General features: G+C 39.4%; 2 protein-coding genes across 11 annotated transcripts in view; one reads left to right on the top strand and one right to left on the bottom strand.

Moving 5' to 3' along the window:
* tweek overlaps window positions 1-9,294 on the bottom strand; it is a 56,401-nt gene extending 47,107 nt beyond the window's left edge. For all 9 annotated transcript variants that reach the window (XM_053750289.1, XM_053750308.1, XM_053750316.1 and 6 more), the window contains exons 1-4: window positions 9,109-9,294; window positions 8,785-9,017; window positions 8,175-8,318; window positions 99-5,189 (exon numbers count right to left, since the gene is read on the bottom strand). In XM_053750289.1, coding sequence (XP_053606264.1) covers window positions 99-5,189; window positions 8,175-8,318; window positions 8,785-9,017; window positions 9,109-9,110 — 5,470 coding nt within the window. In that variant the 5' untranslated portion in view covers window positions 9,111-9,294. The remainder of the gene's footprint in view (window positions 1-98; window positions 5,190-8,174; window positions 8,319-8,784; window positions 9,018-9,108) is intronic.
* Window positions 7,137-27,366, top strand: LOC128672875 (uncharacterized protein). Of its 2 annotated transcripts, XM_053750376.2 has the most exons (32): window positions 7,137-7,201; window positions 7,476-7,665; window positions 10,231-10,394; window positions 10,703-10,801; window positions 11,499-11,661; window positions 11,840-12,050; window positions 12,542-12,670; window positions 12,904-13,091; window positions 13,291-13,393; window positions 13,520-13,774; window positions 14,412-14,547; window positions 14,796-14,959; window positions 15,294-15,447; window positions 15,912-16,136; window positions 16,558-16,769; window positions 17,291-17,441; window positions 18,249-18,399; window positions 19,126-19,384; window positions 19,746-19,866; window positions 19,998-20,116; window positions 20,420-20,587; window positions 20,798-20,971; window positions 21,162-21,289; window positions 21,622-21,816; window positions 22,226-22,351; window positions 22,976-23,081; window positions 23,750-23,908; window positions 24,148-24,261; window positions 24,617-24,760; window positions 25,219-25,371; window positions 25,989-26,125; window positions 26,913-27,364. In XM_053750376.2, exons 3-32 carry the CDS (start codon window positions 10,259-10,261, stop codon window positions 27,052-27,054), a joined length of 4,722 nt encoding a protein of 1,573 aa, XP_053606351.1. In that variant the 5' UTR covers window positions 7,137-7,201; window positions 7,476-7,665; window positions 10,231-10,258; the 3' UTR covers window positions 27,055-27,364. The 2 variants fall into 2 exon arrangements, with proteins under 2 accessions (XP_053606351.1, XP_053606342.1); XM_053750367.2 differs by lacking the exons at window positions 7,137-7,201; window positions 7,476-7,665 and adding an exon at window positions 9,785-9,949 and having other exon boundaries at window positions 26,913-27,366.
* Window positions 27,367-27,378: the final 12 nt, after the last annotated feature.

Below are 27,378 nucleotides of genomic sequence, written 5' to 3'. Positions count from 1 at the left end.
CATCGTTTCGTATAGAGTGTCCTAACATAATAATAGTAACATCATTTATTATAATCATTTATAATATTTAAGCCCATATTATATGGACAATAACTTACCAACATTAAGGGTGATATTCATATCTTCACATTGTTGTTGAGAAGTTTCAATATACACGGGGTCACCTTTCTCCGGGCCTCTTTTGCGTCCGGAGCCCCCCGAATGCGTCGATATCAGAGCCCTAGGGCCTTTCATGATCCCAAAGGACTTCTTACTCCCCAGAGCTCTTAGCGTAGGCCGGTAGTAAAGTTGTACTGATTCCAAGGTCTTTCTTGAACTAACAAATTTTGCTGTAACATTTTCTACTGAAACTCCAAACAAAGACACACATGTCAAGTCCTGAATGTTGTCTAGAGCAGAGAACGATATCATGTCTTCAACTACAGAGGATTGTATGAAAATCATATTGACTTTCGGAACGGTCACAGTCGCTTGCAACTGATCGCAAATCGTCTCTTCGTACACATTTGAGTGAGGAATAGTTGCCAACTTACACTTGTCGTCAGCCATTATGTTCGACTGATTCTGCGCTTGCATCTGCGGCAACCAGTTCATAACATATTGCTTCTGTTTCAAGACATTACCGCTCTCAACTGAAGAAATACAGAGCAGGCGCAAATGGTTAATCACAGTTATAGGGTGGACGTTAGCTAGCACAGGCGTTAGAGATTCTACGAACTTCTGCGTGCTTTCCAGAACTAGTGGCGTCAACATGACGTCGATTTCTCCCCTCAGCTTCACAAATACGCCGTTTTTGCTGTCACTAGTTGTAGTGGCAGTTGAAGCGGTGCTTTTATCTGTAGTATTTTCTTGGTTGTCTTGCACGCTTTGCTGCACGTCCCACCAACCGTGAGGATACGGATGAGCCCTCACTTGAGAGTTAAATTGAGGGGTAAGGTTCGAAAATGGACCGTGCTGGTTCTGACTACTATGCCCATCTTTCTTTGAGATCAGTTTTAAAATATTTGATTTTCCGATCGACTCGAATTTCGGTAAATACTTTTGTCCGACGTAAACTAAAGTCCCATCGTCGGCTCTCTTGAACAGAGGAAGAGTGTATACGTCACTGCCACTCGGTAACGAACAGGTAGACCAATTGGAGCATCTGTACTGTGGTAAGTTATTCATGTAGCTGGCCATTAATAATGGAGAGTCTACTATAGGCTTGTTGGTCTGCATGTGTAAGTTGACTAAAGTCATGTCTTCTTGGGATGATATCGCCGAAATAAATGATGTGGAAGACACTGATCCGCTTTCCGAATCAGGCTGCACTCCAGTGCTCAAATTGCTTATAGTGTCCGGCCCGTCTGCTACTTCTGAACGTGGTATGGAGTTAGTCCATTTCTCGTTTGTAATATCATTGATTCCGAAGGAGCTCTTGTCTTTGTGGTTGCTGTGGCGACTGCCGAAGGAATGTTTCAAACTTGAAGAGCGACTAGGGAACATGTCCTCATCGGCGGAGAAGAAAGCTTCAGAATGATTTTCGCTTGTGATAGACATGGTTCGTTGTACTTCCAAAGGTACCGTGTCATCGGGAGGCGCTTGGGAGTTCAGAGAATAGTGAGACTCAGAGACTCCTACATTCCGAACAGGAACTTTGGGGACTACAAAGTTGTCTGTATCTATTTGGTTCTTCTTGATAACGCTAGAGTTGTCTTTGATGCCGCAGCTCAAAGCCAGTTTAGAATCTGACACACTGCTTTCCATTTGAGGGACGTTGAGTATACTCTTATTGAGTTTTGAATCGCTGTCGATTTTAGAGTTTCCCAATGGGATTGAAGAGTCAACGAGGCGAGCGTAAGGAACGTCACTTTTGGTGCTTGAGACTAATATGTTATTGCTTCCTTTGCTCATGCTTGTGTATGAAAACCTTCGTGTGAGGCTTCGTCGTTCTATACTCTGAGGAGACTTGTTCAGTGCTTGAGGCAGCGGCGACGGAATCAATGTTGAAACGTTCGTTGGCTGCAGACACACGTTCAAAGTATTGTAAGGCGGAGTATGAAATACTAACTGCCCGAAATGTAACAAACTCTGTCCGTAACCATATTCCCCGGGCGTCTCAACGACGTTAAACAAAGCTACATTTATACCATCGTTGAGGTCGGCAGAGCTAGGCTTTAGGAAGTTAGGACCGTTTCTATTCGTACCGAAAAATTTGCAGCCGCCTGTACACCCGCATTGGGAGCTCTTCCCCTCATTAGGCCACAAGAACCACAGCCTTTTCGTATCATCATCGTGCAGCTTCAAAAACTTCTGCTGAACTAAATGCAAGTTCTTTGGGCTCTGCGGCAAAGATGACGCCGCTTCTATGAGCACTGGACCAAAAGATACAGACCCTACTCCGACCCAATTTTCGCTCTCGCCCTTGCTGTGTTGGCTGCTATTGCTTCCGTTTGATTGGTGATGAGTATGCATGTTTGTCTGTGTGTACAGAGCGAGTTTTATATTAGGCAGTAGTCCAGTCACCCCAGTGCCAAAACCAGACCCGTGTAAATTACAGAAACTTAAGCGAATCGGAGAGAGCCACGTCTGAAGCGTCGTGTTGGTATCTGCGATGTAAATGTCCACTAAATCGATGGCCACTCGTATCATTTTGTACTTTATTTCGTTTGACGTAGGACATCGGTACTTCAATGTCAAATCAGTTTCGGGACATAATACTGTATTTAGACCGTGGTGGCATTCTTTGCCGGAATTCGGTGGAACCAATTCGTTTTCACTATCACATATTAGTAAAAGGAATGTCTCTAAGGAAGATATTATTTGATACATTTGGGGCAATGTCAGGCGCCCAGTGAGCTGCCCCAGTTGGAGTTCCATCATCCAGGCATATTCCACTGTGTCTTGATCTACGGAACGATTCGTGTCGCTGAAGAAGCCGTTGCCTCGCAGCTGGAAAGAGGACAGCATCAAATGTCCCTGATACAAAGCCGCGGAATTATTTGGATTGGGTCGCGACAAATTGTTGGACGATACCAGGATCGAAGGGCTCAGTAGAAGTTGTAGTTTGGTTTCTTTAAAGCTCTTGTCCATTTCAAAACCAAACCTCTCTATTAAGACTATGGGACACGGAGGTTCGTTCTCGCTGCAATTTTTCACTAAATGTGCTTGGATATCGTGTATTATGATGGAGACAGTAACGTCTAGAGGTCGACAATGTCGAGGGTCGAAAGGACCCTTGTTCGCGTCAGCCGAGTCATCAATAGAGATTTCTGTATGCTGATTGATGCTGCTTTTGTCGTTCATCTTCATTATGTTTTCACCCGTAGGCGTTTTCTGCATATCCGTGAATGTTTGGTCCTCTCCGAAAATGTTCTCTAAGAGATTCATGAAGCTGGTAATTATGGTGCCGTAGGCGAGGAGGATCGAAGGGCCAACTTCTAATTCGACGCTCACTTTATCCGGCGGGAGCGATGTCCTGTCGAACTTATTTGACCCATTCAAGTCCCAATTCAATTGAGGCTGTTTCCGCATCCTTGGTATCCTCATCGGAGACAGGAGGATCTCCTCTTTCTCCGGCGTGGTGATGTCTGCCTGCGGCTCGGGGCCCAGCGGTGGGATGGGATGGTAGTTGTACCTAACACTGAGGGCTACGATCGGCACCGACCAACAGTCGACCCAACCTTGAGATTTCACGCATTTCCTCCGCCATTTCGACGCTTTTAATCTACACGGCACTAATTTCATATTTTTGTCAATAGATAGCAGTAGTAATCTGGAAGTGTTGACTTCGGGCAGGTAAAGACTCATGTCTACCGCTTCGCCCTGGACCCAAATCTTGAGTGGAATTACATCTGGCAAGAAATCGACGAATGGCAAGTCGAATGACACGTCCAGAAGATCGCCGCAGAAGGCGACATGGTTGTTCTCCTGGTTTGTAGAACTGCAGTCTATCCAGTTATACTGATTGCTCACAGTGACCACCTCACACTCCTTTAGGAGAAGGGTTATTTTCCACGTGTAAGGAACAAAGTGTAATATGTCAGGTCGAGCTTTAGTCGACCAGTCGTTGATCAAGTCTTGGAAGAAGTCTATATGCGTATAGACGAGGTGGACTGTGGCCTTGCAACCCGTGAATCCTAGCTGCCAGCATTGGTGGTGATTCCACACGAGGGGGTAATGGCACTTAACTGTGTACTCTAGTGTTTCACTCTCAGCCAAGCTTCGGTACTGGAGACTAGTCGTGGCTTCTAAGTGAAGTAATTGACCAGTGATCTTCGTGGTGTAGCCGTCCTGTAACACGATCCATGGTAACGTCACTTCTAGATACGATCCAGCACCTATATTTATATGTACAGCGTTTGTTTCTTTGTTTTTAGTGAATAAGATATCTATGGTGGCTTCGTTGAGTGTTGATAGGCGTATGTCGAAGGATTGCGTTTGCCGCCGATCGCCAGGTTTCGGTTGCGGAGTCACTTCCAAATTTTTGTAATTTGGTGGGAAGAAGAATTTGAAAAGATGATCTCTTTGTCTGTCAGCCCAAGGCCCGTAGCTGAAATCCGTGCCTTTCCCACACTTGATATCCACGCCCCAAATGGGCGGGGCTGACTCTACGATATCGCCATTGGCTAGTTGAAGGAGCACGGGTTGCTCTGGAACCAATCCTGGCTCGTCCATGTAAAAGTATACTTCGATATAATTCGAACTCATAACAACGAAACCTTCTCCCATATATCTTGGCGGTTCGTCGACCATCGCTGTGTAATTTGGACTAGGTGCTAAAATAACCTTGCAATTTTCGGCTTTGGCTTTGACAAAGTGCATGAGATGGTCTAAGCTGGAAGCAGGGGGTTTTGTACTATAGACTAGATGGGACTCTTCCACGCTTATGGACAGAGTGGTTGGTACTAATTTGTTGCCGAAGACGACTCTGCCGCTGCATACGTCTATTTTGATGACAGGTATGAGGTCCCGCCACGTCCGGGCCATGGCCGCTTCGGAGCGGACTGTGTCTTGTGCCCGTCGGCGTTTTTCATTAGCGTCGTTCATAGCTTTATCTCTGTCTGTGGAGTCGTCGTCGTTTTGTTGTTTTATAAATGGTTCTAGGCCGAATATCTTCTCGAGTTCGTTGTAGAGGTCGCAACGATTGTAGAAATGGAGTTCGAAGCCGTTAAGCATGATGGACAGACGCGTGTCCGAGTGGGACAAATCTGCGAACAAATGCAATATTGTTTTAGTAATTAAACTAATTTATCAGTTTAAGTATTTTTTTCGCCGTCAATAAGTGATGTATATCATCCTAAATTCTGAATAAAGAATTTTGAATCTGAATTTGTTCTTGTAATATTTCTAAGATTTTTTAAACTTTAATTTTAAACTTAGTTTTTTCCTATCGATACTTAATATTATAAAGAGAAGAAAGATTTGTATTTTTGTTTTTATAGACGAAACCGGCACAAACCGCTATTTAAATGATAAGTATAAAATGATTTGAGAAAGTCTAAATAACATATGTAACTCACTACTACTGAAAACATATGCAAGAAGCAGAGGTAAAATTTAGTTCCCAGATATTTACCTGGAAAAATACCCATCTCTGGCCGATAAAATACCAGCAGGCCTACCATCGACTTTTACAGAACGATTCCAATGCAACTCAGTTCAATTTAGGCACCTAAAATTAATCGCATTCATGCAAAAAAATTAAATCGATGGTACGAATTTGCGATGCTGTTCAGTTTAGGTCGTAAAGTGAATCGCGTTAAGAGATGATTGTAAGCCCCCAGTTCTGTTCACACACACAAATTAATCGTACATATATCTACTTATGTTTAGTATAGCATGCATGATATTTCAATTGCATTGTTATTTTTATTCAATCAGAACTTCAAAATGATTCATGCATTGGTTATCATCTAATGAGTCAACACAGCCTGGTACTAATAAATATGTATAATGTAATACGGAGCACACATTCTCTTTGATGTAGTCACTAAACCTATTCAACTAGTGTAAGAATGACTTTGCTGCTGGTTCATATAAGTAATCGAATTATATGTTCAGTTATAAATAAAAGATTCTTGAGGAATGTACCTAATTTTTATTTTTTTAAGCTGTAGAAACAAATACAAGTTTCGATGTGTATGCCTTGAAATAAAGTCATGTGCTAAACAAACATACAGGACAGGAAAATGTTACAACTTCTTGTTTATTTCTTCCATTATCATCATATGTACTAAATGCACTGCATTATCATGGCACAAATATGTTATAAATGCTACAAACGGTTTGATAAGCCGAATCTAATACTATCATACACTGATTGATATCACTGATAACTTAATAAATTTCATAGGAAGTGTATCAGCTGTAATAGTGTTTGATAAAACCATGACTTTTGAAAAAGATTAATGCAAATGGACATAGACAGATTGAGAAGCTTGCCAGCCTTCTTATTACAGCAGCTGTTACAGATGATGTACATCAATATTATAGGTCCTACTACTGGCCTAATCCTAACTAATATTATAAATGCAAAACTTTGTTTATTTGTTACCTGTTCACGCTCTACCAATCTTCTTGAATTTTTGCATACGTGTAGATTGAAGAAAAGGACATAGGGTATCTACCTCTCATCCGGGAAAATAACTGTTCCCGTGGGAAATTTGGGCGAAGTCACGGGCAACAACTAGTTCATACATATTTTTTTAAATACATTTTTTTAAATGAAAATGATGTCACTATTTTTAGTTACTAAAACATACAGAAGAAACAATTTGTCTAAAACTTTTACTCAAACTAAACTCTTTCTCTCATACTCGCAGGATTAATGTAAAAAAATCAACTATTACATTTTGATGATATGGCTATGCTTTAATAACCAACTGCCTGCCTGACGTCTACCCTCTTTGGGGATGCTATTGTTGCCTAACAGCTGTTAAAGCATGTGTTGGTCACCTCGTACGATATCCACGGGAGGATTTGGAGTGGTCCTCTACTAGGGTGCGACCACAGTCCTCCCTTGAACTACTTACAAAAATGGGAAAATATTCTTTCATTTGATTGCCAGAATTTCAAAATATAATAGCGATCTAGATAACATATAAATCACAAATTAAATTAAGTATACAAAACATAACATTTAAATTTTATTCCAGTTTGGTGGCCTTCACAATCGACCATGACTTTGATTTGATCTTGACCTGTCAAGAGGATGGTAGAGGTATTTTTTTTTATTTGTTATTCTTTTACAAAGCCTGTAGAGTTCTGCTATGGCTTGTGTTGTATTACACCTGTCAAATTTTATTTTACTTGTAGTTTCGTTTGTGGTCTAATACAAACATGTTACAAATATATGACACATACTGTATCTTAAAAGCTTGTAGCATGTTCATATCCAGCGATCTGGCTATGTATATTTTCCTACAAATCATATCATAACAGTCTACATGAATCCAAATCTAATATGATTTTAATTTGGATACCAAATTTTTCAGTTTGGACAGTCAAATAACAGTTAATATGTATTTATAATGTATAAGTAAAGGCTGATGGATAAGGGGAGAAGAACACCTAAAATGAGCTGAATGGATTGTGTAACGGAATTTATATGAGTGTATGAGGAGAGAGTATAGAAAATTGTGGAGGGAAAAGATATTCCGGACCAACCTCAGATAATGGGAAAAGGTAAGGCAAATAATGATGATACAAATTTTTATTTTATTTTATTTTTTTTATATTAGGACAAATCACACAGATTGAGCTAGCCCCAAAGTAAGTTCGAGACTTGTGTTATGGGATGCTAACTCAACGATACTATATTTTATAACAAATACATATATAGATAAATATCCAAGACCCGGGCCAATCAGAAAAAGATTGTGTTTGTTTTTCGTTTGTTTTTTTGTTTCGCAAAAAAAAATATTTGGGAAAATTCTTGAGAATTTAAGACATTATAAATTCACTGGTTTTTTTTTGTCTGTGCTTTTATCTCTGTTGTTTACGTATATTATATTTTAATGTATTGTATTGGTCGTAGCACCACCCACAGTGGGCAAGCAACGGCTGAAAATCAGTGCTGGGCATTTTCACAATAACACTTAGTTGTTGCCTATCGTGATGAATGCACACACTTAGTACCTAAGTCTTTTTTTATGTGTATGTTTCACAATAAAGACTATTATTGTCAAAATTACCTTCAGATACATCCTTGGGTACATATGAGCGCCACCATCTGAATATCAAGTATCCATCCTGTATGCGCAGAGTGTAATCATAGTTTATGTATACAATATCCCTAAACATTATCTTTCCGGAGAGCGCATTGAGGGTGAAGGATCCTGGAAAACAAAATTATTACTCTTAAAAACATTAGAATTTTTAAATATGATACATAAAATACGACTAATAATACTAAATAATAAAGGCTGGAAAATAATGTACAGGGAAGTTTTTTCCCAATTTTTGTTGTTGCTTTAATTGCTCCAAATAATAATATTTTTAGCTATTAACTTTTTCAGAGCCATTGTTAAGCATTCAACCTTGTGCAGCAGCAATGAACTTGATCAGTCAAATCCTAAACATTTAGCATTAAGTAGTCAATTCCAAAACATTGTCTTATGAATTTATATCCATGTTATGTCATTAATAGTAAAAAATTTAAACAAAGGATTCTTTGATTCATTATTATCATAAAGATATCAATTTAATTAGTAAAATATTTCTCAAACACAGTATTATGAATTCGAGCAACAGTCATTAGCACTATACAATAGAGTAATGTTAATTAGTAATGGGGTCACCCACCTATCTTGAAGTTCTCATCCTGGAAGTAGAACTTGTTGATGAGCCTCGTGAGTATGTATCCGAGGACTCGGCTGTTGTAATATGTGATGTACACGATCCACAGGACAGCAGAGCAAAGCGACACAAGCAGTAGAGCAAAGTTTGAATCCATAGTTATCTCCGCAAAATCTATCGATGTTGTATTCCATCCCAGCGCCTCCGGACCCTCCACGGGCCCGGTTTTATTCATCTCCCTATACACAAAGGCCATTAAAACATCAAAAACACAAATTTAACACAATATAGAAAATAAATACTGGGAAAATCGACGTCACACCAACTTACATGTTTGCAAAATAATGGTTTCAATAATTTTTACATTTTATACTGTTGTAGCGTGGTTTTAGTAACACCACAATACACATTTCGCTTAAAATTTTATTGTGTTCTTTTTATCAATTTATTTTTATTTCCCTTCAGATGGAGTTCGCTTTTTGACATAACTCAGAATGTGTTCCGTTATACAATCCGCCCATATCGTCGATCTTATCGGAAACTGAACAACAAAATATTCATTACCCTTCTTGTTTCATTCTACTTATATAAATTTCTCCATAATAAAAGTACCTACTTACCAATAATAAAGTTTAAGTAGGTATGTATAAATAAAGAAATTTGTAATTTCATTGGGATTACATACATTATTTCTACAGTAATAAAACATTCACAACGCTGCTTATCAACATAGACTCCATACGTGTAACGAAACCTACAGGGTTCTTTTACGAAATTATTTCCCTCTCATATCGTTTTCAAATTAAGGAAGTTAATGCCTGGATAATAAATTAGGTACATATGTACCCAAACTTATACATTTTATTTAAAATAATTTCAAAATATTATCTAAAGATTTAATACTAACTATACATTTGTCTTATAAAATATTAATATTTTCCCGATAAAAAACCTTTTTTTGAAAACTGCCGCCAACCCTTGTTGCCGTGTGTGATTTTATATTGTTTGAAGTTGCTAAGATAACAATAAATAGCTGTGAATACCTACTAATGGATATATAAATTAAATATTACTTTAAGTTAATTAAAATATTAAGAATGAGTGAACGACGACTTTCTACTTATGAAGGGGTAACTAGTGAAAATGATTTTGAGATCCATCCAAAAGTAAGGTACGTGAAGGGTAGGTTTAGGTATTTTTAAAGAGCTTCCGGTCGGTGCGCGGTGGTTCATTGCGGCGATTAAAGTCTTTCCACACATTTCCATAAAGACGTTTTTACGTCCACATACCTAAATACATAAATGTATTGTGTATACGGATAATTCGTTTATTATTCTTCTCTTATTTGGTCTTCCTAAGTAAAAGCAGGATGTCTGTCTATACATTGTATCCAATAATAGATTGTATCATACATGTGACATGCATGTGTCAATCCAATGTTCGATTTTTCAGATGGGTGATTCCGCAAAGGCTGAATGCCATGACGTTCGTGGGTCGAGATGTGTTTGCGGTTGCGCATGATGTTTACATCACTTTCTTCAACTTTAAGCAAAGCACTGAGGTAGTTTACGTTGCGAATAATGAAGACTGTGGCGATGGAGTCGATGTTATAGCCGGTATGAACTATTACAGCCAGTCTTGCCCATAGATTTCTAAAATTGTACATTCAATTTCACTCCGGAGTATATTTGCCCATGAAAATAAGCAGGCGTTATTTTACAGGTACACTTTTTTAGCTTATCGGTTTCATTATTATGAACTAAAACAAAACACAAAGACTTCATTGACAAATAATTATGGGATGTTTAACATGCTATCATTCTACAGTATCTCTCTCTCTTTCTCATTTGATAATCAAAGCAGCGTCGGAGTCCAGTCTGCTTTCCTAATTTCGCTATTCATATACTGATTTATTTTCTTTTAGGTCACAAGACGAGTGTGTTTGCATTTGCCGAGAAAGTGAGATATCCGAGGATATTAGTTATGAATTATCCATCTTTTCACATTATCGCTGAACTTAAAGGTACGTGAAACTTTTGAACGAAGGTGCTATTTTTTAACCTATACGTTGGTTACTTCATTTCGGCCCCAAGTGTCTCATGATGACTCCCCTAGCGGAGCCATCAGCCTCAGGATTTTCTTAGTCCCTAAGTCTCTCCTAAGAGCAACGGGAGACATCAGTCAGTTATGGCGTCAAGCACAATAAAAATGAAAAATATGCATATCAATAAGTTTTTTACAAAAATGTAATTTTTGACTCAAGCTTTTATTGATATCAGAGAAATCTTATTGCATTCAATGTGTGACAAATAAAACCACATCCATGCAGTAAGCCGTTGAGGAGTTCCCAAGTCTGGAGCCGTTTTGGTGCATCAAGGTTATATATATACTTATATCATAAGAATTCATTATCATCCAAACTAAACGTGTGTAAAAAAATTCAGCTCAATCGGTTGAAGATATTTACTTTCTAAATTGACTTCCAAGATTCCATGCGAATAGACATACAAAAAGCTGGTAAAAAGTGACGAATTTGATTTCAAATGAAGGTACCTAAAAAATATCTTTCGCATCTACTTGCAGAGTATTGAACCAATTCCCTGATAGAAATTGAAAAATTACTACCAGAGACCAGAGATAACAGTAGTAATCAATTTACATGTTTAAGTCCACGTAAACCGTACTTTAAATAGTGTCAAAGTTTTAATGTCCTCTTACAGATCCAGATATAATCAGATATAAGGGCCTGTGCATGATGGACTGCGACCTGGTGGTAGGGTTCAGTGGATTCCCAAAGTACGCGCTGACAGTGTGGAGCTGGCGCACGACGCAACGCCTTCTCTACGTCCCCACCGGCATCATCCGCCGCAGCCAGATCTACATGTACCTAATCCTTATCCTAACTAATGTTATAAACGCGAAAGTAAGTTTGTTTATTTGTTGAAAGTCACTCAAAAAACTTTCGAAAAACGCTCTACCTACGTTTATTCGCGTCTGTCTGAGTTCGGCGTCAGTGTGTAGATTAGAGACTTTAGAATCTAACAAAATGACGTGTCTCTAGGTCAAGTAGAACCCACATGTTGCTGTGTCAGTGTTACGGCGAAGGTCTCATCGTGTGGGAGGTGGCTCAGTGCTTCAAGACGTGCCTGATCATGAAGAGGGAGAAGAAGGAGGTCACTGGCTGGGAGGTCTCCGATCCCCCATTCGTTGGGACTTGTTGGAGCGCCGAGGGTCAACTGTATGCTATCGACCCTAACTCTAATTTGTATGCAGTGAGTACTTCACGAATGAAGCTCTCCCGTACAGTCTGTCAAGAAAGTGGAGAAAATAAAAGAGAACGCTGTCTCGTCAGCTGGCAACTATACATGTTTATGAACCAATCTGACCATTTTGGTAATGGAAGAGCATAAAATTTTGTTCGTTAAAAATTCGTTTTATTCACTTTCTTGACAGACTGTATCTAAGATCAATGGCCGACGAAGCTGTACCTAGTACAGTAATGTGAATCCAAAGGCCTGGTTTTAAATTGACCCGAGATTAAAGATATTTGTAAAATGAACTTGCATGAAAGCAGATGTGCATATCTGTTGTTTAAAATTGAAGAATGGGCAGGCGATAAAAGTAAAACAGCGCTCGACAATTTTATCTCAGTCCACCACTTCAGTGTCCACCTAAATGACCAGGTAGTGGTGAACCCCACGGACTGTCAGATGATATATCAATTACCTCTGTTATTTAATATTTAGTTTCGCATTATTTCCAGATCTTATCAGACGGTATCGGCATGGTGTCAAGTCTGGAGTGGAACAGTGAACTGAAAGGCACATTCAAACCTTCTATATGCTCATTTGGCAACGGTGTCCTTATTTACGGCCCTGACAATTGTTTACGGGTGAGTATCAGTTACTCCAATCAGTTAATCGTGGTGATTACTTAAGCTCAAATTGGTAAACTAAAGTTGACAGGAAGTCATCTAAAATAGTGGTTAGAACCACTATTTTAGATGACTTCCTATCAATCTTCTCCTGTCCTGCCTGATTTTTCGTCACTACTTTATACGAGTCACACATTTTTACTACTACTAATACTTTGTACCTTTAAGCTAAATGAATTTCAATTCAACAGTCTCTGAAGAAAGACGAGCGCACCTGGAAGGTTGTGTGGGATTTCACTCCTAATGATGAAGTGGTGCGGCTATTGTCCAACTCCTTCTCAGACGTGGCCGCCATGTGGACCCTCAACGGGTGCGTGTACAAGATCTCCGGGGAGTCTGAGGAGAAGCTGAAGGTCAAGTTTTTCGCCTTTAAGCAAAGGTAAATTATTCTCCAAGTGCGAAAGAAACAGAGAACTTTTATGTGATTACATTTATCGTGTTCGAAGAGACTTAGGGTTACCTGATTAATTTTATGATTCCCGCTTTAATCGATCAAGCACATCATAAAGTAGAATTGCCATCGAGTAAGGAGGTACCATTGTTAACTTGAGATATATTCTTACACTTTTTTTTTTCAGAAACATCAAGAAGATCCAACTAATTGCACCAGATTTCACTCACATAGCGACGATAAACGACACAGGGATAATTTGCATTTATGAGACTCTGTCAGCTAAACTGGTAAGAGTTTTCAAGATCAATTATTCAGAAGTGAGACCTATACTGAAACTCTCTCCGATTAACAAATTAACAATAATATAATTATGACAATGAATATATGTGTAATTATAAAATGAAATCATCCAGATTGCGATGCAATACGTCCACGCAGAAGATGTGAGTTTCCAAGCGAGCCCAACAGAACCACTGCTAGCAGTCTTTGGAGAAGTCAGAATGAACTATGGCTTGGCTATCCTGAAGTTTTCAGCTGAAGATGGTACCTTGACCAAGGTCGCCAACGTATGTCTCACGCATCAGATCGTATCGCAAGTCACGTTTTCCCCGACTGGCAGGGAATTCATGGCTGCCGCTATGTCGGCGGGACATATATTTATCTACAAGGTGAGGGGGTTTGGAAACATTTTTAAGATCGCTAAATCTATTTATAAATTTATCGCTTTGCCACCACAGTAATATTACCGTGGTGGCAAAGTAAATAGATTTATCGATGATGAAGCTAATGGGTACACCAGATTATATAATCTGGTGTACCTATTACCTTCATTAAAGTGCCAAGGAAATATTTTAATTTTTCAGATAGGTAGGTAGGTAGAATAATTGATACCATATTTTGAAATATGAAATCAGTACATCGTTATATTATACCATCCATTATCGTTAATCTAACAATATAACATACTCAACACATGCAATTTGTATGACAGTATGGTTAATGACCAGTATTCGCCATTGGGACTGCTATCGTTCCTCCCCTCAAATGACATCTACTGATCAGTTCCGAGTCCGAGTGGCCAAACTCCTGCATTCGTGCTAACTTGATGTTGACATTGAAGTGATCCAGTTATAGATCTAGAAATTATCCAACGAAGTGTTTTTTGAAAAGTTGGAATATTCGAACAGTTAGGCACTTATTTTTTCATTATATTTGAGTAAGAACCTTTCAACCAACTATACTCTTTTACCATTCATAAGCATTGTGTAGCTACTTAACATTAGTTTGTGCTGATCTTTGCTTTAGCTAACAGAAAATTACAAGCTGAATCTAGTCCGGTACGCGGAGCTGGGCCGCGGATTGGCGGACTGCTTCCTGATGAAGGTTGGCGACACCATGCGATCTTTCAGCCTCGTGTTGTTCTCAGACAAATACGCGATCGGTATGCACGACATCTTTATATTTTGCAAACACAAAAATAACAGATTTTTTTTTTAATTTTACCTTTATCAGCTTTTTTTCTTTATTGCCTAGACAATCTTATTTCTTCATAGCTAGTTTATTTGTTGCTTTCTAATGAGTCTATCGAAATAAATTAAAAATTATAGGTACCTAGATACCTACTCTTGGCCTTCTCGACTAAATAAATTAAAAATTATTTCTGCTTCTTTACTCGTCATACAATTATAGGTGAGCGCATAATCTGCATCGACGCAGACACCGGTAAAGACAACAAATTCGCTGGCAAGATGCAGGGGCCGTACGCTCGGCTGCTGCCGCTCAGCACCAAGGACACCATGCTGGCCATCCCGCACTTATCCAAGCAGTACCATGTGCTCAGACTGGCTGGAGACGTTTGTATCAGTCGCTAATGAGCTAAATGTTAATTATCTGTTAAGCATATTACATTAAAAATAAATAGAAGACATAGTTATAATAGATACTCGTATATACAATGCATTATAGTTTTATACTTGAAAACAAGGTGACTTAATAGAGGTAAATTTCACATCAGGTAAATACTCCGTGTTGTAGGAATTGTAGGCAACTCCTTTGTTACCGCTTCCCTCTTGTTACAAAATTGATGGCAATTTTGCTCTTGAGAGGTCTGTGGTTTGATTGATTGAGTATATAGGTAATGAAGATTACGTAACAAGATTAAGTGTTCAAATCCTATCGAACTTGCAGAAAGGCATCACAGTGTCCGTGAAGATGGGCCCTATCATAGACACCGGGCACAGCATTAAGTATTTCAACGGCTATTTCAACCAGTCCGCCTTCCTGACATTTGCCTATGACGGAACTGTCATACTGCGAACGCCTGATGCGCCTGTAGAATATGGTTTGTATCATCTAAGAAAGTTTCCAAAGAATCTTCATTATGTTATAATATAAGTAACTATGCAACTAGAGGTCTTACTTGTCTAGTAACAATTTTTTGCTGCAAGGAAATATTTCAATTTTTTAGATTAGTAGGTAGAATATTTGATACCATATTTTGAAATATGAAATCAGTACATCGTTATATTATACCATCCATTATCGTTAATCAAACTATATAAAATTTAACATACTCAACACATGCAATTTGACAGTATGGTTAATGTTTTACGATGATCAGTATTTGCCATTGGGACTGCTATAGTTCCCCCTCAAATGACATCTACTGATCAGTTCCGAGTCCGAGTGGTCAAACTCCTGCATTCGTGTTAACTTGATGTTGACATTGAAGTGATCCAGTTATAGATCTAGAAATTATCCAACGAAGCGTTTTTTGCCATCGTCAATCGTAGTTTACCTTCACAGACCTGAAGCTAGTGGTGAGCCATCGCTACGAGTCCGGCATCCAGCACGCGGCCGTTAACACAGACCTGACTTACGTGGCGAGCATGAACGGGAACCACACCGTGGCCATCACCTACCTGTACGGCGGGAGCCACGAGCTGGCGACCGACGCTGTGCATACGACGCCTAACATGAAGCTGTTCGATCGCAGCCAGAATATTGTTAATATCATCGGGGTGAAGGATAGTAAGTTGGAATTCAATGATAGCTGACAGCAATTTTGTGTAGTAAGTAGTTTATTTCGGCTTTCTGGGCAGTTTTTCTTTTTTACTTATTTCTTCAAGTATTGTTCAACACAGTTTCAAACTTCACGGCACTAGGTGTTTAATTCGATAAAATTTTACATTATATAATAGTTTGTACGAGTGCTTTTATTTACCTCTCTTATGTAATAAAAATGTATACCGAATCCGCCAGTTTGGCCAACTGTTCGCGAATAGTATGAAGCCGGCATTAAAGCTATATTCGTGTGTGTTGAGAAACATCGTACTTATAAGACGATTACATCGTCTGGTTTATTCCGCCTGATAAAACCCAGCTCTGTATGTAAACGTGTATATGTTTTTTCCATTATATGTATACTACTTAACTACCTTTTGTTTTTCAGAGAACTACCTCGATTTACAAGAAGACAAGAAGGTTCATGAAGAAACAATAGACTACCAGAAACAACGGCAGGAGCTCGTCCGCAGCTTCGAATCCGTGCAGGAGAGGGTGGTCGCCCTTCTGGAGGAGAACCTCCAGGTGCGACCGCTGCATCAGCTGTCCTTGTCGGAGTTCAACTTACATTTGGAGAGGAAAAAGGAAAGGATCAAGGAGGTAAATAAATATATGCACATCTGTGTTTGTGTGAGTATGCCACGTATTAGATACAAGTTTAGACCTGTATCTAATTACACACACTAGTCACACTAGTGCATCTAGTCACACAAACACAGAAGCGACCACAGACACACCCAAGACGAGAAAGGCGGACAAGTAAACGAATACTAGCCAGCGGAATGACTTCCACATGGCGGACGGGCTTTGCCCATGGAGTCCGGGTGAGGTGACCTGACCACTACACAGTGGTGGACGTCAAGAAAAGTTTATGTTTCGCCTTTATCAGTCCCGAGTTAGGTGACCAAAATGTATATAATCTCACGCTCCTTGCGAGCTCGCGCAATCAATTAAATTTTCAGTCGTAAAATCAACCAATGTAGATCACATATGACTGAATTGACCCATCTTTGTAAGCCATTCATATGAAAGGCCAATGATCAAATGCTAGTGATATTGAAATAGCCAATGATGATGAATGAATACTTCAAAATGCAGTACCTACTTATGAAATTCTCCAGGCTGAACGCGAGCGAGAAGAGATCCGCTTGAGCACAGAAGCGCTGATCCGCGCCCAGGACAAGGTGACCGCGTGGATCAAAAAGACTTGCTGGGATACCATGCTCACACCGAGAGTCAAACTCTTCGCCATTTTCTCTCATTACCAGGTAGGTGCAACATGTTTGGATGTGGGCAATATTTTAAGTTTTTCTCACCTCAAAGCAAAGGATTTAAATATATATAAATTTCCATGCTACGTAAGTGTACCCCCGTCCTAGTGTTGCAATTTTTCTATCAGCGGTGATTACTTCCCAGTTCCCATCATGTGACTCGCTTGCTCATTTTCATCCTATAAGTAATTAAAAAAACCCCGACTTTCCACATTCATTTCGCTACAACTTTTGAAAGACTGAACCGATTTTCATGAAACAAGGCTAAGAACACTCAGGATAAAATTATCTATGACACAAAAGAAAAAACGAAAATCGGTTCATCCGTTTGGGAGCTACGATGCACAGACAGACGTTAAACCTATAACACCCCTCTTTTTGCGTCGGGGTTTAAAAAGGTGCTTCTTCTCCAGCGTGGATTAAAGTTAAAGTTCGTCAAGAGAAGATATTATCTTATAAGATAAACTGAGTATTTGTCTTATACGCAGTGGACCATATAATAAATGAGCTTTTATGATTTATTTAGAACTAGCCAAGGAAAAACATACTTATTTTCCAGTTGCAGGTTGTAAAAGTTTTTTAATAAATATTTTCGGAAGTGCTCATTCTCATGGAAAATTAAAAAGAAAATGTAGAAAAAAATTAAAGAATGAAAAATACCGGAGGGAGGCCTTTTCCCGGCATATCTCTAAATAATAATTCTAATGATCCAGTAATTTTCCCATATTGTGGATATAACATCACGAAAGAATAGACCAAATTATACAAAGAATTGGGAGTAAAATCCCGCCCCGCTATGTTCAGGTAGAAAACTATGCAGTGTTGCCAACACAACGCGATCGCTGGCCCGAGCTGCAGCAGGGCGAGGCCATGAGAGACGTCGAGATGGAGAACGATGAAGATCTGTTCAAGCCCTGGGAAGAAGTCACACGGGCCAGCCTAGACGCCACGAAAACAACGTCAGTTGGACACTTACATTTTAGTATATTATCCAACTTTATTCATCAATGGTCATTCATTACAATTAACGTAAAGAATTCCAACACAATTGATAGATTTACAATGTTTCACCCGTAAATAGGTTGAAATTGTTATTCGCCCTCTACCTGAATTTATTTCTATTGCATATGAACTTCATATCGCCGACCATAGATGGCGCTGACTTTTATTAAAACTCGCTACGGTTTCGATTTTCACGGATATCATACAGTGTAGGAGCTTTGTAAATTTGTAATCAGCTCATTTTATTTAGACATAGCAAATTTTTGAAGGACGAGGAAACTCGTTCAATTTGATCAATTGATAAGGTGGGTTGTAAAGTCATACAGCCATCTTCAGTTTCATTAAATATGTTTGTTTCACAAATAAGTTATTGTTGCAAACCACAACTTTCTACCTAACTAATAAATTATTTCATGTTAACTAATTGTTTGATGTGTGATGATGGAGACAATCGATACGCATTAAATCGTGTAAAAGTAATAATAATAAAAAGGTAAACACAAGAAGTGCGGCTCGATGTCAAGGATGATAGAAATGGTTTTAGAACTATGGAAGCCGATGACAAAAATTAAGCTCCAACGCCCAACGGTTAACAAGCAAGGAACCGGGAAAACGCTCTGATGAAAGAGAGAGAACGAGATATGCTTATTAACGCGTAAATAACAGGCAGAATTCTCTTGCAGGTCACATATGGCCAGGATGTCGGTGACATCAACGACCTCACAGAAGTCGAATCTAAAAGAGGTTCGGCCGTCGACGATGAGTTTCCATAGTCAGGGACAGATAGCAGACAAAGCAGAGGATGAAGAGGAAATGGTCGCCAACCCTTACGTGCTCAGTGGTACTGGGGCCCATAACTATATCAACATCCCAACGTATATGATCCCGCAGCTGCTGTCCTACAGTTTCTTGCATATGCATTTTCTTCAGCAGTTTGTTAAGGTGAGTACCTGCCTTTGTGCAGTGTCATTTTACATATTGAAGAACGCGAGGCGTCGCGTTTTCCACTTTGCGTTGCATTGGTTTTCAAGGATACCTTTGTTTATTTATTCTTTCATTTATTTTGGCACAAACAAAAAAATATAGTCTTTCAGTATATCGTAGACCAAACAGTGCCGACTATACATACCTATTATTATTATAGTTTAAATTCATGCGTGTATAATCAAACTTGGTACGTGATTTCTAAATGAATACGAATTTATGTAAATATATAATAAAACATTTGTATTTGACAAAAAGTTCTATATTAATCCATCGAGATGAATTATTGAGAGTTCAAATGTTTTGTGTTTTGTTGTAGCTAAACGTCCAGAACATGAGGCTGTGGTTCAACAAGCAGTTCGATGAACTCATGAGCCTGAAGAAGCGTGAAGTTGCCCTGGTGGAGGAACGCAATGCCAGGCTGCGGTTTATAGTCGAAGGTATTGCACCAAATAACAGAAAATAATATATCAAATACAAAAAAAGGCACAAAAGCGGTCAGTTATCGCTAAAGCGATCTCTTTCAGTCAGCTTTCGCATTACATATATATTAACTATACTTATTTACCAGAGCTGAACAAATTATCGGATTTGCGGGGCAGCTTCCACCATCTGGTACAGGACATCCGCGATCCCCAATGGCGGCAAGAGGAGCAACCCGAGAAACTTATCAAAGTGGAGCCTGAAGAGGTTAGATAACTTCTTTAAATTGCTTCGAAGTCATCCCCTTTTTACACAACAGTTTTCACAATATGTTTTCAGATTCCAAATAAATAATCGTTATACCGGTATCAGACAATAGGAAGTCTACAACTTTAGTCATATAGTTTTTTTTTTTATTTCTTGTACCATTATTTGCATAATTTTCTATGTAATATGCAATATTTTCTGTGGTCGTGTCGTGTGCTACCCAGTCTGGATCATCCATATCGAAATAAAGGTGTCTAAAAAGAAAATGTAATTTATCATATTTTTTTACCTATGCCACAATAGTGCAGTATCGAACCCTATATCAGCCCGAGTCAAGTGGTGATTCCGCCCCCGGAGCCTAAACCCAAGGATGATTTCAAGGAACGCGCCCTCATTGAGATGATGGATGGGGTTTTGGAGAAGCTATGGCACGAGGAGATCAAGAAACCGGTTCCGATGCCGCAGTGTATGGTAAGTACGAAGTGCTATTCATTGCGATCAGAGATACCTTGTTTAATACAAGGTTATTGTTGTTATTATTTATAAGGTCACCAAAGCCAAAGATTTTTTATTTAAATAGACAAAAAACATCAATGCTATAATCTTTACTTGATATGAAATAAAATACTTAGAAATTAATTAAATGATTGACATCAGATTAATTTTCTATCTGTCCAACAGCTGGAGAAAGACCCAGAGCATTTCAATGAAGACGACCTCCGTTTCGTATTCGATTACGAGGCGAAGGTGGCCTTCCGCAATGAAGAGCGCGACAAGTACCGCAAGATGCTGCATGCGGAGTATGCTAAGTTATCCCAGGTGCTCAATGAAGGTGTCGTCAAGTTTAATCAGAGGGTGAGTCTATTAAAACACTTATTTGGTGTGTGGTTCCCGCTCTAGGATAGGATCATTATATTTATTCCCGCGCATGTCGTGTGAGGCGTCAGAAATAAAGTCTTTGATAAAAAACAATAGAAAGTTTGACGCCCAAAGAAACGGCCAGTAAACAGCTGAATTTTCAAAGATTTTTTTTCTATATTTTCAGGTGAAAGAAACGTGGCTTATGAAATTAGCAGTAGACTCGGTAATTGGTCAAGAAAATTTGAACTTGATGCGTCTGCGCCGCACTAATCTTGACCGCGTCGAAGATGATGAGAAACTCGACGAGATGCGGTATTTTTTAACTTTTTATAAAATAGGTAGTCACAAAACAAATAATCAACAACTCACTATCTTTTAATCATTCGTAACTTAAAGCTTCGCGCAATTAAACACATTTAACTTGTCAATAGTCAACAGTATGATCACGTTACTAAATTCTTTCAAAGACAATGGGGCAACTCAATGGGACTAATAGAATAGACGGGCTGTTACCACTTAGTCAACAATTATGTATAATGTGTATAGTTAGTCCCTATTACAATTTCTACCGAAATAGAAGTAGTACATTTGTACTAAGTTTCTTATCGACTTTGAATAACATTTTGCATGTGCCTCATCGATAGAGGGCTAATAAAACTATTGGAAAGCGAAGTGGAGACCCTATCACAAGAGCAAGTGATCATCAACGAGCAGGCGGACGACTGTAACGCCGCGTACGAGGCGCTCGCACAGAAGGACAAGCTGATGGAGAGGACCTTCAAGAATCACTTCGCTGATCTCTCGCCCATCATCGTCGATCAGTGCTTCAAGTTCTACAAGTTAGTGCTTCTTTGTAAAATTACTATTTCCTACGATTAATGAAGCTAAGGTCTCTAGGGTTATTTTGCTATAGTTAAAATTAACTATTGACTTATTCTGCTGGATCGGTGACCCTAAAGTGGATCTTGGTCTCCTCACGAGAGAACACCATTCTGCGCATCTTAATTCGCAAATCGATAGCTCCTAATTCACGCATATCAGCTTCCACAGTATCATCATCAATATCAAGGACTGCTAGGTTTTGTGACGGAAGCACATATAGATTCTACCGTTCTTTCTCTCTAACCTTGCAACAGCACATTGTCAGATTATATATAAAATTAATATCCGTTCACTAGATCACGGTCGGTAATAGGGCTGTCCCATAAAATCTCGTATTTCGTAGTGACGTTTGAAGTTGATCTGTAGGAAGCGGCCCAAATGGCACCAGCGCGTGACGATGACGCCGCTGGTGCTGTACGAGCTGGCCACGGCGGTGCTGACCGGGGTGCGGCCTCAGATGCTGCACGTCGATTGCGTCGACTACTTCAAAGGGTAACGTCTACTGCAATTTATTTACAACTTGCTGTTGTTCACAGCTCCGCTCACGGTGGCAAAGGTCTGCTGGCTTTAAGAAAGGGGTCTGTGCGACGTGTGGCATTGTGTTCTTCTGCAGCTATATCAATGTAACATCGCAAATTGATTTTCCATTTTGTTCGTACCTTATAACAAACAGAGATACAGGAATTAGTTCTGTGCAGCTGATCTTATTTTTAAAATCAATGTAGGTTGGGAACCGGCAGGCAGATAAAGATATTCATAGTAGTTAATCGATTTTCAAATTTTTTTTTAGGTTTGATGCAAATTACACATACACCACAGACTTATACTTTAGTGCAAATTCCCAATTGAAAAAGTTCGTTAGATCAAGGTGACCATTTTCAAGTGAACTGTCATCCCCGCTGATATTTGCGAATGCGGCTTATGGTTTTTTTATCGATTTATTCGAATTTACACGATTTTTCATTAATGTTCGAAAACTGAAGATTTTCTTGTCTTTGTTTGTATAAGATATTAATTAAGTAGTTTACTTACTATACATAGTATGTATTTAATACATCTATGTTACTATATAAGCAAGTAGTTACATAGGTATTAAACAATTGTTGTGGTGAACAGAGTGGAGCAACTGGATCTGATAAGCAACATGCCGCCAGTGATGGACGAGCCGCTCTGGATCTCCATGTGTAAGCTGCGGCGCACCAAGATCGAAAATGAAATTCGCGTAAGATGGTTCAGAATTTGATTATGTTATTCTTTTCACTCAATAATCCATGTTTTCGGGTTCTCAACGTTTTGGATTCGAAAACCTCTTGAGAGCCAAAATTAACCACTAGCCTATGTCTATAGGATGTTGATATAATAAAACTAGTTGTGCGCTGCTAACTTAGACCTCGCGAACACAATTGTGAATATTTCAAAAACGACTCAACCGATTTTGATGCCCCACGAACTTAAAAATTCTATTAACAGATCCTACATACTTCAAATTAAATTTCATCAAAATCAGATCAACGGTTCGAAAGTTATAGCGTTACAAACAAACATACAGTTTTTTTACAAACCCTTATTGTCCCACTGCTGGGCTGCTCTATCTAAAGAACTGGTCGGAGCTTGCGCAAGATAGAGAGAAAACATACATACATACAAAAAATGTATTTTTGCCCCAAGTTGACTTGTAGATTTTTTTCAATTATCCATTGCACAATTTTTAGACATAGTGGACTACATTAATTTTGTAGGCCACCTGTAAGCCAGTTAGCTCTTATCATGAATTAAACTACTTAGTTACTTTGCTGTTTATGTGACCTACCCTCGTTATATCACTTAAAACATGCAAATATGACAGAGAGAGAATTAGGGACACATTGTTAAAAGCAAGTGTGGACACAGATGCGCGCCATAGTCCAAGAGCTGGCGTACGTGGAGAGCGCGGGGAGCGGGTGGCAGGCCGCGGTGCAGGCGCGGCGCCAGCTGCTGGCGGAGACGCACGCCAACATCGCGCAGCACCGCGACCACGTGGAGTTCATGGCCAGGAACCGCAGTGTGCAGGTCCGTAGCTGCTAACACTACTACACTGAAATATTGAATTTCATATACAGGGTTACTGGTATCTTTATTAAAATTTGGACATCTAAAGTTTACTAAAACCCTACTGCCGACTTAGAAAGTGAAAATGAAGAAGACGCGTCACAACAAACTTCACCGCACTCTTTTCTTCAAACACATCAAATTATCACAAGTGGGTCTTATAATGTGGGTTTTTAACTGAATTGTATTGAAACCAACAGCTGGTGCTGCCAGCCGGACAAGTGGAAATCGTTACGACAGGACACATGTCGGACTTCGACGATGCCACGCTTATCCTCAAGGAAGACATCGAAGCGATCAACAATCTCATTCTGGTAAAGACATCACAGAACTTCAACAACTGACGTATAATGATTTAGCTATTGGTTACGTTGGTTAGTCACACAGTTTAAGTACATGGAATTTGATTATTTTAGATTAATAAATAGGTAGTTCACTAGTGTGTATCAGACGGTAGTCTGATGTAGGGGCATGGGGGCAGGTATGCCCCTATGCCGACGATTATTAATACCCCTATTACGACTTCTAGGGACCACCATGTAGCGGTACATGGTGGTCCCTAGAAGTCGTAAAAGTCTTTCGGCGATTTGAATAAATTCTGATACCAGTTTTAGCGATATCACACTCGATATGATGATGATTAAAAATAATAATTTTTTTTACCGTCAGAAAGTGGGCGAGATGAAGTTGCGCATGATGCGCAAACAGATGGAGTTCCGCAAGGGCATCCTCAGCAAGGAGTGGGAGCACGCGCAGATGAAGATGAAGCTGCGGCACATGGACCAGGAGCTGTACTCCTACAGGCGGCTCAAGGTAAAGATAGAGTGCGGTCCCATTGATAAATTGTCCTCTACAATGTACAATGTCTAAACCCATGTAAAATAACGGAGCGGCAACGTGCTGCGTCGACGGAACGGAGCACGACGGAGAAACGCTGCCCTAACATCACCGGCAGAAAGCAGGCAATCCAAACAAAAATTAGCATTTCAATATTTTACAGCAAACAATATGAGCAAATTTTAATTTCTAAATTTGAACCTATGTGAAAATTATGTGGAAGTGATCGACCACGTTGTTGTTGTCAGGAAGGACTGCAGAGCGAACCGGCTCTGCGGGACTTCTATATATTCTAGTTCATAATTAATTTATTCGTTAACATTTTAAACAACAATTAGCTAAGTAACTATCATCGTAGCATTAGCAGTAGCAATTTCCGGGTTTATACCAAATTTAAATTATTAATAATAATTATTATTGTTGGATATTTACAGATTCCTAAAGAGCTGCAATATTATTTGAGAAACAAAGCGAAAGGCTACACCGACGAGATGGACTTCTTGCGCATGGAGAAAGAGATGGAAGCTACCAAACTGTCCATCAACAAGGTGCTGACTGACCAGATACAGAGGGTCGAGGAGTTGCAGGTAAGACCACCGATCGATTGCAGATATATCTCTCTCTATAGAGGTAATTGCTTCATAGGTACCTTGCTGTACATGATTAACAGCTATCAGTTACTCTGGTTGTGTCACGGGCTTAGAGTTCAGAGCTCTATTTACCGGTATTTTTACCTGGTTTATAACGAGTGGAACCAGATTCGTAATAACCTGCAGTTGGCAAGATTGGTCACTCCGTACGGAACACTTTTGCGTGCGTATCCTTGTCATGTGCTTATTTATATTTACCTGTATATAAACAAGCACATGACGCTATGCTTATCTCTTTTCGTACCCGGCTATAACTCTAAAAATATTTTGAGTTGAGTGTTGTTTAAAACTAGAATACGACGACCTCGGTGGCGCAGTGGTAAAGTCCCGGGTTCGATCCCCGGTCGGGTCATGATGGAAAATGATCTTTTTCTGATTGGCCCGGGTCTTGGATGTTTATCTATATATGTATTTGTTATAAAATGTAGTAGCGTTGAGTTAGTATCCCATAGCACAAGTCACGAACTTACTTTCGGGCTAACTCAATCTGTGTGGTTTGTCCGGATACTCGTATATTTATTTATTTAGAATAAAGAAGAAAAACTGTTATTCAGGTGAAAGTAGCGGCGGTGGAGACTCTTCAGGCTCAGCTGGAGAAGGTGATCGCCAGCCTCAATGTAAAGGTTTCCGAGAAACGACTCAACGAGGACCCGTTGGACCCCATACGCAAGAGGCGGATTATTAAAAGCAGGTGGGATACTATAGACAAATACGTTATTTTTTTAGTTATAGGTAATACTGAACAAGCGCAAGCATGCGGCCCACCTGATGGTGCGTGGTCACCGCGGCCTAAAAACGCTGCAACACCGTATCGTATGTTGCTGGCCCTGAATGAATCATAATGACGCCTTTTTTGAATTTTACTAACAAAAACTCGCTTCATTTTTTCTCCACTTTCCATCGTTTCTTATAAGCCTGGTCCTGCCCATTTTACGAATAGCTGGGAGCCCAGGTATACTCTCACCAGAGTGCTTTCCCGGTTCAAATTCAAATTCAAATCATTTATTCAGAAATTAGACCTTCACAGGCACTTTTTCTCGTCAATCTTTATATTTATAGTTATTTCTCACAAGCTACAAACTACTGGCATTTCGGAACGACCACTGCTGAGAAGAAATGCCGAAAGAAACTCATTTGAACAGTGTTGGTCCCTATCATGCCAGATCGGCTTACCGTTATTGTTTCTTACAATGTTTTTTTTTTCTTTCTAATAATATATAAAAAGTTTAGTTCCTTTCTCAGCCATTAAGAGTACAGTTACAGTGTCCTACTTTTTATTTTCCACTTCGCACGGTCTTCTTAGTAGTTAAACCATTCTGTTTAGCCCTTCTGCCAGAACCGGGAGGGAATGGCATTGTTCGCTACGTATTCGGTCGGTTTGCCCATATCCAGGTACACGAAGGGTGAATAGAATGACTTTGGCATAAAGCCCTCCATAATTATAGTTTATATCGTACACCATAAAATGTTTATTTCAGAATGGAGATACTGGTCCAGCGCAGCGCTCTGATCCGCGAGGTGCAGGCCAACCACACCACCATTGTGTTGTTACAGACCGAACTGGAGCTGCTGAGACTGAAGACTTACCCCACTTTAGCTAGCTTCCGCACTCTAACATAAATTACCAGCTTCCGTACTCTGACATAGGCTACCAATGGTGTGAGCGGGTTTGCTAGAAGTTCTCGAAAAAGTTTTGTAACGCCATCTGTGGAAATATTCTCGCATTTCTAAAAATAGTTAGGAGCACCTAATTATCTAGTCATTTTTGCTCACTCGTCTCAATGGTGGGACCACAGATAATAGACATATTTGTTAATGAAGATATATTTTTGCAAATTGTAATTTTAGACTAATATGACGATTTACTTCGTAATAAGAAATAACATTAGTTTAAAGCTTACCGGGTTACATAGTTAAATTGTACTTTGTCTCATTATTGTCTAT

The sequence above is a fragment of the Plodia interpunctella genome, chromosome 1 (genome assembly GCF_027563975.2).
Source record: "Plodia interpunctella isolate USDA-ARS_2022_Savannah chromosome 1, ilPloInte3.2, whole genome shotgun sequence".
Lineage (NCBI taxonomy): Eukaryota > Metazoa > Arthropoda > Insecta > Lepidoptera > Pyralidae > Plodia > Plodia interpunctella.
The sequence above is the reverse complement of the archived record's forward strand: the minus strand, read 5'-3'. Positions and strand labels throughout refer to the sequence as shown.

Coding starts and splice junctions, on each gene's coding strand:
- LOC128672875 (XM_053750367.2), top strand. CDS start 9,876: ATGAGTGAACGACGACTTTCTACTTATGAAGGGGTAACTAGTGAAAAT. Junction 19,385..19,745: donor TTCTTCAGCAGTTTGTTAAG/GTGAGTACCTGC, acceptor GTTTTGTTGTAG/CTAAACGTCCAGAACATGAG. Junction 24,262..24,616: donor CGATCAACAATCTCATTCTG/GTAAAGACATCA, acceptor TTTTACCGTCAG/AAAGTGGGCGAGATGAAGTT.